Source organism: Histoplasma capsulatum, assembly GCF_000150115.1.
Source record: "Histoplasma capsulatum G186AR genomic scaffold supercont2.3, whole genome shotgun sequence".
NCBI lineage: Eukaryota > Fungi > Ascomycota > Eurotiomycetes > Onygenales > Ajellomycetaceae > Histoplasma > Histoplasma capsulatum.
Window position 1 is genome coordinate 636,065 of NW_025544803.1, and position 9,907 is coordinate 645,971.

The window sequence follows — 9,907 nt, forward strand, 5'->3', positions numbered from 1 at the left end:
GCGGGAGCCTGCCCGGTGGAATCAATTTAAACCACGTGACATGGCGTTTGGACGTTGGAGCCTCCACGTCTTCGCGACTTCAAATTGTCGATGGCGCTCTGGCGAGCTTATTTATGGCTCCCCTGTCCCTCTTCAGGTACCTCCGAATGGTTCGATCTTCCCTCTTCCATGCCGAAGACCAACTCAATACCTACACTCTTTTCAATTCGACTGTCCGACTTATCATGAATGGCACCAAGCGAAAGAGCCCCGATGGCGGAGACATCTCACCACCTCCGCTCAAACGCAAAGCAATAGGAACAGCGACCAGTGAGCATATTTTCGTTTTAAAGCGTTCAATTGCAGACGTTGATGCAAAGTACTAGTAATTGACAACTCCTGTATGTATAGATAAAACTGTAGCCAATTTTTTCACCCCAGTATCACAAAAGAAACCGGAGCAAGTCACATGGAGAACTGTGAACAATAGTTGCATTATCGGAAAATACCACCAAGAGCAAGCTCTGGAGGCGGTTAAATCTGGCAAGAAACGACGTATTGCCGCCTTCGATCTCGTATGTTTGAAAATTTTACCGGTTAGCAGAGGCCAGAGCTAGAAGATTCTAATCAGGATATAGGATTCGACTCTGATCGCAACTAAATCCGGCAGACGATTTCCAACAAACGAGCGTGATTGGAAATGGTGGAGTCCAAGTGTACCCGATAAGCTGAAGCAGCTGAACGATGAAGGGTTCGTGAGACCACCATTGAAGTTGCATTTCGCCTTCCAATTGCTTCCACTCACTCAGTTTCTTACGTGTGATTAGGTATCTGGTTGTTGTTCTATCGAATCAGAAAGCCATAAGCTTGAAAAAGGATTTGAAAGGCGGCAGAGTAGAGTCAAAGAGCTTGTCTATATTTAAGCAAAAGGTTGCGGCGATTATGCAGACTTTGGATATGCCATTTAGCGTTTACGCTGCCACAGCGAGCGACGAATTTAGAAAGCCTCGTATGGGGATGTGGAGGGAGATGCTCGATGACCATGGCCTAAGTGTTGCCGGTTTATTAGATCTTGAACAATCTATATTTGTTGGAGATGCAGCAGGACGCGAGGGTGACCATTCCTGTGTGGATCGGTGCGCAGCATCCCTTACTTGTTCCTCGCATGCTTATTACATGCTTCTTATATACTGATATTCGTACATGTGCATACAGAGATTTCGCAGCGAATGTCGGAGTTCCGTTTGAGACACCTGAAGAATTTTTCCTCGATGAGGCTCCAAAGCCTATTTTGAGAGCGTTCGACCCAAAAGCATACATTGTTGACTCATCGGCAGACGAACGTAAGCAGAACATCTCTCTATCCGCCGCCTACTTAGCTCATGGCGCCCTGCGAATCATATAGAAAATGAAGAGGGCCATATTCTGAAGTTGGTATTATAGCAACTATCACTTTCTCAAAAAAGAGCGATGTCGAACTTGTCATATTTTGCGGGAGCCCGGGATCGGGAAAGTCCACCTTCTACTGGAGATATCTAGAGCCCCTTGGTTACGAAAGAGTGAATCAGGACATATTGAAGAGCGTAAGCCTACGCGCACATCGCCCACACATTGTGTGAAGCGCTACCACGCCTCTCTTTTTCGTATGAGAGATGCTAACAAGTATCCATTCCGCGCTTAAAGCGTCCTAAATGCCTCAAAGTTGCAAAAGAATATTTACAAGCTGGAAAGTCTGTGGCAGTCGGTATGTTTGACTAACCCCCCCTCTCTCTCATATATATATATTCATTTTTCGAAGCATTTCAGAGTGTCACTCATTCGTTTTGCCCTTTTTTCAGACAATACAAATGCGGGCCCAGAAACTCGAGCGTACTGGATTGATCTCGCAAAGGAAACGAACGTTCCCATCCGATGCATATACCTGTCCACCCCACCACAGATCTGCAAACACAACGATACAGTTCGTGCAGCAAATCCAGGGATCGTATGCAACCCAGAAACCCCTCTATCTAACCAAATTTATAGTCAGCAATTCTAAATCTCTGCCCGATGTACAGGAATCGATAAATCCCGAGTCGCGCTCCTCCCTACCTGGAATAGCGTTCGGTGATTTCCAGCGCCGATTCCAAGTGCCGATGCTCTCCGAAGGATTTCAGGATATCACGCATGTCGAATTCAAATTCCAAGGAACACCTGCTACGAAGGAGGTTTGGGGCCAGTATTGGATCTAACCCTGTCAATCAAAGCTTGATTTTCTTCTCGACTACCGAGTCAGCAACCAGCAAACAAATTCTCTCCACATGCATATCCTCCCCGCATGGGTAAAGGAGATATTAGTTATTTTTTATAAACGTTGTTTTCCTGCTTTGAGTAAATAGAGTGGTGGCTACTTTATGTAGAATGACATGGGTTATATAGAGGAGTCACGCACATCGATATGGCTATGCTTGGCCTTTTTGATTTGGTCAGGTCAAAAAATTTCAAATTTTCCGAACTCTGGTTTTGGGTGAATTCATTCAACCTCAAAGCAGGGGTTGAGTTCATTGAATTGCATAAAGTAAGGGGTCAACGGCTAGTTCCCGTTGGCCATCCGCTTGGGCCCTGGATCGTATTTTCCCTTGATAGCCTGCCATTTTTAGCCTGGACGAAGGAACTAGTAACCTAGCCCTAGTCTTCAGCGGTTTCTTGTTTATTTTTATCACCTCGAGGCTCGAGTGTTCCACATCTCCATATTCTTTTGCAACTTGTATCTGGACCTTCATCACTAGTTTTGACTTTAATTACGATTGACATTCCTTTTCTTGCTGCAGAAATACGCAGCCGAGTCGAACAACTTACAACTTACGCTGCGTGCAACTTGCAAGCCCCTTGGCAGAGGTCTAACCTTTCTTTCCCGCTTCAAGTGTCCCTTAGCGACAGCCACCCGGCGCCATCGTTTTTAGCTATCGCAATTTCAAACACCCTGCCGGAATTTAGGGTGGGGGATAATGGGGCCGCGATTACTGTATATAACTGGAGACAATCCTCAAAGGAGTGAAATAATATCCTGAAGTGAGTAGTTTGCCTTTCATCTTATCTGCGGGTTTCCATTCCAATTCCCCATGTCCCATTCTTACCAGTTCCTTCAAGGCAAGACGAGTCGGGAAGCAGTCAGTGCTGTCTCCGAAGAGCCTGATACGTCAAATGAAGATATCTCGGCTAATGCTACTTTCAACGATCTATGGAGGCGGAATTGGTACTCCAGGCTCGTCCTCGATTGGTGGCTCTGGGAAATCGGGGCCTGTGCTTTAAGCCTGCTGGCTCTTGCGGCGACGATAGCCGTGCTCGTTGTCTATTCAGAGAAAAATGTGCCCGAATTGCCCAAATATATTACAGTAAGTATACTACTCAAACACTGAATACTCGCTCTTTAAAATACTAATGTGCATAAAAGTTCAACGCTATCATTTCCGTTCTCGCCAATGCCATAAGGGTGTCGATTTTGGTCGTTATTGCAGCCTGCATAAGTCAGCTAAAATGGCTATGGATGAAAGATATGAGACGCCTGCAAGACTTGCAAATTTTCGATGATGCCAGCCGAGGACCCCTAGGGTCTCTGCATATGCTCTTTTATCTTCGCGGAGGGTCAGTGATTATTTGGAGCACGGTTTTTCAGCAGCAAGCTAGATGTGGAAATGGCTAACAGTTTCCCCCTAGCCATCTTGCCTCCCTCGGAGCGGTAATCACTATTTTAGCTGTGGCTCTGGAGCCCTTTATGCAGCAGCTGATTGTATACCCAGTCAGACTTGTGTACAGAGAGTCGGGCAAAGCATCGATTCTACGTACCGACAATGTGAGCTACGCAGCGCAGGGTAAGTCATTGGTTTGTGGGGATGCTCCTCTTCAAATTTGATTCTGATGATAATTGTGCCTAAAGGTCAAAATGGCTTTAGAATGGACGCTAGTTTGGACAAGGGTATTATGAATGCTATATACAACGGAGATTCGGCTCCAAGTCTTGAACCATTTTGTTCCACTGGAAACTGCACGTGGCCAGTATTCCATTCAATTGGCGTCTGCAGCCGCTGCATTGATATGGCTGATCAGGTCAAGTTGGAAGGAGCATGTACGCCCGGAGATTTTCTCGAAATGAAGAAAAACTGCACCATTTCCTTTCAACATGGTATTCCTGTCGTTAATCCATATGATGGCGTCGGAGCAGCCAGTTACATCGCTTGGCTCCTGAACTACAAGCTGGAAGATCCCACTGTTCTCCTAGCCGGCACTCCATATATTGATGGAAATTTCGCGGGCGTTAATAATCCTCTCTTCGCCTTAGGCTGGCTGGAAATCGACTACTCTTCTCTCACAAACACAACGCCGATTTCTAGAGCTATGGAATGCATGTTCACCTACTGTCTTCAGCGTTACAACGTCTCCGTCGAGTCCGGCGTTTCTACCATAAAGACGGAGCCTGTCCATCTAGCGTCGATGAATCAACTTTCCGGGTGGAACGTTACGGCACCTCTGCTACCAGATAAAGACAAGGAGAAAACCACCACCTTCGTCGTGGATGATTCTGCTGGCCACTCTTTATGGAAGAGTCTTATCCTTGATCTCGTTGGAAACGCAACAACCTGGGTCGAGTCGACGGAATACTTCATTCCATCCAATACCTTTATTGGAACCGCACGCGCAGTCAATGACAAGGTGCATATGATGGAGAGCATCGCCCAATCAGTCACATATTCCATACTCGAACCCAGCAACCAAACGATGACAGGCCTCGTTGGACTTCCAGAACAATTCATGCATGTGCGATGGGGTTGGATTGCGCTACCTACTTTCATCGTGCTCGCGACGATACTCTGTCTTTGCTTGGTCATGATGTGCACGAAGAGACACAATGTCAAGATGTGGAAGTCCTCTTCTCTGGCGTTGTTGTACCATGGATTTGGAAAACCTGTTGAAGATGACGGGCGTCGTTTTACCCGTTTGAGTGACATGACGCACAATGCGGCAAATTCCAGGGCGAGATTGGCTCCGTCTGGAAACTATACCTGGGAGTTACAGGTTAGCGAGGGAGGTGTGGTGGATAGAGCAAGATAATGGGCTCAAGCTTGCTCTTCGACTGGACACATGGACTTTGTTGTGAGCGTTTGCCGGCAGCAACACCTCACAAGGGTTCTCCAACGCATCAAAGAGGCAGTAGGGTGTGGGCGTGGCCAAACGGCGGAACAAATAGGAGCACAGTTCATCGTCTGCTTCAAAGTCCATAAGCTTACCAGTGATCCTTCTACAACCCGTCCCAAACCCCTCCCGGGCTACCGTCAATGTGTGAAATTCCACTGCCCAAGAAATTTGTGCCGGTCTCGACCTTCTCTAGTGAACACGCACGAGCGTTAATTGGGTCCATCAACCACGGCCTGGGAAACGAAAATGAAGTCTTAGTTACTACCTATGAACATCATCTGAGGGCTCCCTCTCCAACAGACTCATCTAACCAACGATTATCCTTTCTAAACCTGACGGATTGCTATAGGCGTTTCCTTATCAGAGCAGAGGCCTTCATAGGGTGGATCTTGTGTAATGGAATATCGAGGATATAATCAAGGGGGGTGGTGGTATTATATTTTCGACGCCGAAAAATCAAAAAGATCATAGAGCATAGAGCATATAACAGCAACTACCAACACCAACAAACAACTGAGAAACTTCCCAACGCTAAAAGAGAAACGATTCCTAACCCGAGATATCGCAAAATGCAGCGATAGCGTGTGGGAACACTTATTAAGTACTTTACAAAACGCCCATACAACCACCCCCCCTTCTTCCCCCCAACAAATCCATCGTGCTGCACTCTGCAAATCATTGTCCCAGTCCTTTTTAAGCAGCTGTCCGAGAAGCAGTCGATCTTCGAACACCCCTCAGTCTCATCGCAAGCAAAAAACGAACCCAACAAATAAAGTAACGAAAGAATGGATAAAGCAGAACGCACCAATTTTCAAGGAAAACTGACATAGAATCATACACATTTAGTTAAGCATTGAAAAAAGAAAAAAAAAAAAAATTAAAAAAAATTCATCCCTGAAAATCATTCAATTCCATCATCATCATCGTCATCATCAATCACGACCGCTCTATCCTCCAAACCAAAACCAGCCCAACCCAACAAGCCATCTAGCAGTTTAGCACAACCCCCTTCCACCCAACATAGCCCACAATAAGGCAAAACAAACCCCATATTCAACAATCGCCGACAACGACAACCCACCACCACCTCCACCACCTCCCAACTAACCCTAAGCTTAGGTTAACCTTAACCCTTCCCCTTCCCTTTTCTAACTAAACCCCCGAAACCCTCTCCTTGCGCCACCACGCAAAACCACCCCCCACCAGTGAGCGAGGAGAGGAGGGGGATGTTGGCGGACTGAGTTGTCTGTCTGAAAAGAACCCCCCATACCCCGGCCCCCCCGGCAAAAGAAAAAGGGAAAAAAGAAAAGAAAGAAAAAGAAAGAAAAATTGGGAGACGGGGCGTGAGAGGTACGCCTGTATGTATGTATGTATGAGGCACCCTGGCCCCCGAACAGGGAGGTATAGTTAGACAAATGGATAGGTAAATAGAAAGATAGAGAGAGAGATAGATAGATAGAACCCGAGGCCCCGGTCAACGATCATCCACACCCATTCATTCATTATTGCGGGGGTTAGCAGGCCCATATACATACATGGTCGCCAGTAGGAAAAATTACAATTACAATTGCAATTGCAACTGCAAGTATAAGTATGAGTAGCTAGTTAGTTATATGAAGCTAGTTAGTTATATTTTGTTCGTTTCTGATCTAGCTTTCACTAACTAAAATTCATCATCATTCCCGGCTTTTGTCCGTCCCCTGCTCGTCCCTCCCCCTTCCCCTTCCCCTTGCTCTCCCTTCCCCATCTTATGTCTCCTCTCCCTCCCCCAACTGCCAACTGCCAAACACCCGCTCTTGATCGCTCCATAATCTCATGTGATCGATCAATATCCGATTTTATAACAAGAAAGACAAGAAGCAGTGGGCTTCGAAGCGTGAGCGTAGAGAACCTCCCGATATAGAGGCTTATCTATCTATCTATCGATTGTAAAAAAATTAAAAAAAAAAAAAAAAAAAAAAAAATACGGCGGGGGGGAATCTCATGGGAATTATGGAGAAGCCAAACGGGACATAATATAATATAATAAAAACGGTTCCCGGTAGCGGGTGAAAATAGATTAGAATTATAGGTTATAGGGTATAGAAAGTGTTCTAGGGACAATAACGAGGTAGGCATGTTTTATCTGTCTGGCTGTAGTGCATAACAAAAAAGGAGCGTGGGGCGGGTATCTCTAGCAAAGCAGCAACAATTCTATAAAGGAGCGTCATTCATCGTCCCGACATGATCGGTCGTTGCATGGAGTAATATAATAATGGTTAGCGAAATGGTAGGAAAACAAGGGAAACAGGGAAACATCGGTGAAAGTCCTCTAAAAATTGCCAAGGGTTGCAGTGGTGCACGAAGCCACTGATCATGGCAAGCGAGAAGTCAAGGAAAGGACCGAAAAGAAATAGGACATGTCGGGTAAATTAGATTGTACATGTACATCGAAGGGGAAAGAGGGGGGCCAATTTGATTCAACAAATGCCCAGACAACGAAAACGGGTCCTTTATGTTAATGAGGAAATAATGGTAATAGGAGCAATAGTAATAAAAACAAACGGGGAACGGCAATGATGCTACAAAGGATCAACAGTAGTCTCATCGACGTCTGTCAGGCTTTTATGCTCGGGGAGAACAAATCTTGTAAGAACTTAAAGAGCGTTCGCTTCCGTAACGATTTGCCCGAGGGATATGAAGACTGTTGCAGAACTGGCGCCACGGACATTGGACCAACAATATCCTCATCGCCACGGTCGGGGAATTTGCTCTTGTCGTCCAGGTGGGGGATTTTGATGGCTTCGACGGGGTGGATGTCCGGCTTGTGTAGCAAGCTGACGGGATTGCCTTTGCCATCCTCCAGACTCGTGACGAGTTGGTTGTGGTTCTCTCGCCACCGAGCCTCCACCGAATCCCATTTCTCCTCTGTGAGCCGGTAGATGTTGGACGTTGCGCCGTAATGCTCTGAAATGCGAGTGAGGTGTTTCGCATAGTTGTAGCGGGCAAGTTCCCAGTTGTTCCAGTGCTCGTCAAAAGCCTCGACCGTTCGAGCAGCGGGGAGGTAGGGTTCAGGTCGGATGGTGAAATTCGCATGGCCCAGCTTGTCGGACCACTCATCGTCCGTATCCGGCATTGCAACCGGGGAGAGATACGGGGCAGGACATTTGGCTCCCGCCAATTGACCATTCATGGATGATACTGAGGGCTGTTTGGATAGCGGCGGTGAAGGTAGACATGTTGGTCTGGAAGGGTCGATGGTGTTGCGGTTGGCCCTATCAGCCACGGAGGGAGACTGTAATGGCGACTGTGCTGGCGATATATCATCTCCATTCGGGAGATTTACCATCAGAGGGGGCAGGAGGGGTGTGGTTGCATTTGGTTCTCTTTCCATACTTTGTCGATTGGCCATATCAACGTCTATGGGTGCAATACCGGCCTCGTTTATCCGCTCCTCAAAAACCGCTCTTGCTGGGGAGGGGGAATGGTGACCTTGGCGGATGGATAGGGAGCTGACAGCCGGGCTCACCAACGTTGACGTCGCAGAATTTGCACGCGATCGCAGCGATTCGTCATATTTTTCCAAGACCGCCGCAGCGGTGTCCACCTTTTGTTTGTGTCTCCATTTGGACGACATGGAAGTAAATCGGTGACTCAGGCCAGCGATACCGCGAAAAGTTGTAGCTGTGCTGTTGCTATCTGACTTTCGCTTCTTGGGTGAACCTGGCTTTTCGACCACATCATCTGATAGGTCGTATTCGTAGGACTCTAGCACTACGGGATAGCCATCATCGGAGTGAACTTGGTTGAAGTCTGCTACAATTGCACCAGAGATGTTAGAAGAAATACAACGGTTGCTGTCTCCATTTTGCGAACAACAGCAAGGCTCACCAAAGTAAGGGCTTCCCACAACCACGCTCGTTTCGCGCTCAAGTGGATCCTCTTTGACATCGGTCAGAGGCGTCTTCATAACGCTGTATCCCTCCGTGAGACTCCCCAAGCCAGGTGAAGAGGCTAACGAAGATGTCGAGCTGGGGAATCTGTTATGGGCTCTCGCGGAGAAGAGGGATACGACAGGCGAGCCCGGGTTGGATGACGCGACAGATTGAGGAGATTGAGGAGCAGGGTTGGAGGAGGGAAAGCTTTGGTTTGATTCCATGTTTCGTTCTGAGCTTTCGCGCCTGTTTGCTTCGAAAAGCTGAGATAGCAGATCCATTGGCTCCAGAGTAGTATGTCTCCTTTTTAAAAAAGGTTATATGGCATGATATAAACGTCTTTGTATGTTTCGTTTTGCCCTCCTAGTGAAGACCGTGCGAAAAATGGGTCGCGGGGCGATATGAACCGGACACGCGAAAAAATACGTGGCGATGGGTGGATGGCAGGCCCAACGGTGGATAAAAGTTGGCTAAGGAGTTCTTTTTGAACGTGGGGTTTCGGGTTTCGCGGTGGGATGTTGCTTCTTAACCCTGTTTGACAAAGAACCAGGTGCAACGGTAGAGTTGATGGTTGTTGCTTGTATGTATTTCCCCGTTTCCTTAAGATGTAATGGTAGTTTTGTTCGCAGGACGAAACCTTTTGGCGGAGGGACTGGCTCGACGGCGTGTGAAAGAGAAAGAGAGCGAGAGAGGGGGAAAAATAATAAAAATAGTGTTTTCAAGATCCAAAAGTCTATAGATGTTATATGTGCTGGTTTGACGAGATGAGGACGCGACAACAAACCAGCAACAGAGGCAGAGGTAGGGGGTGACCGTTTTTAAGGGCGAACGGGATGGAAGAG

The 9,907-nt window shown here is 47.1% G+C and overlaps 3 protein-coding genes across 3 annotated transcripts; 2 read left to right on the top strand and 1 right to left on the bottom strand.

Moving 5' to 3' along the window:
• Positions 1-113: 113 nt before the first annotated feature.
• On the top strand, positions 114-2,210 carry HCBG_02390 (polynucleotide kinase; the record flags this gene model as incomplete). The annotated part of the gene is made up of 9 exons (XM_045429439.1): positions 114-309; positions 391-554; positions 618-730; positions 807-1,115; positions 1,195-1,322; positions 1,423-1,562; positions 1,663-1,723; positions 1,818-1,963; positions 2,037-2,210. 9 exons carry the CDS (start codon positions 114-116, stop codon positions 2,208-2,210), a joined length of 1,431 nt encoding a protein of 476 aa, XP_045289334.1.
• Positions 2,211-3,080: 870 nt separating this feature from the next.
• HCBG_02391 (uncharacterized protein) lies at positions 3,081-5,067 on the top strand (the record flags this gene model as incomplete). The annotated part of the gene is made up of 4 exons (XM_045429440.1): positions 3,081-3,353; positions 3,413-3,603; positions 3,676-3,830; positions 3,896-5,067. The coding sequence occupies 4 exons, from the start codon at positions 3,081-3,083 to the stop codon at positions 5,065-5,067; spliced, it is 1,791 nt and encodes a 596-aa protein (XP_045289335.1).
• Positions 5,068-7,173: 2,106 nt separating this feature from the next.
• Positions 7,174-9,656, bottom strand: HCBG_02392 (uncharacterized protein; the record flags this gene model as incomplete). The annotated part of the gene is made up of 2 exons (XM_045429441.1): positions 7,174-8,946; positions 9,022-9,656. 2 exons carry the CDS (start codon positions 9,344-9,346, stop codon positions 7,748-7,750), a joined length of 1,524 nt encoding a protein of 507 aa, XP_045289336.1.
• Between the last annotated feature and the right edge of the window lie 251 nt (positions 9,657-9,907).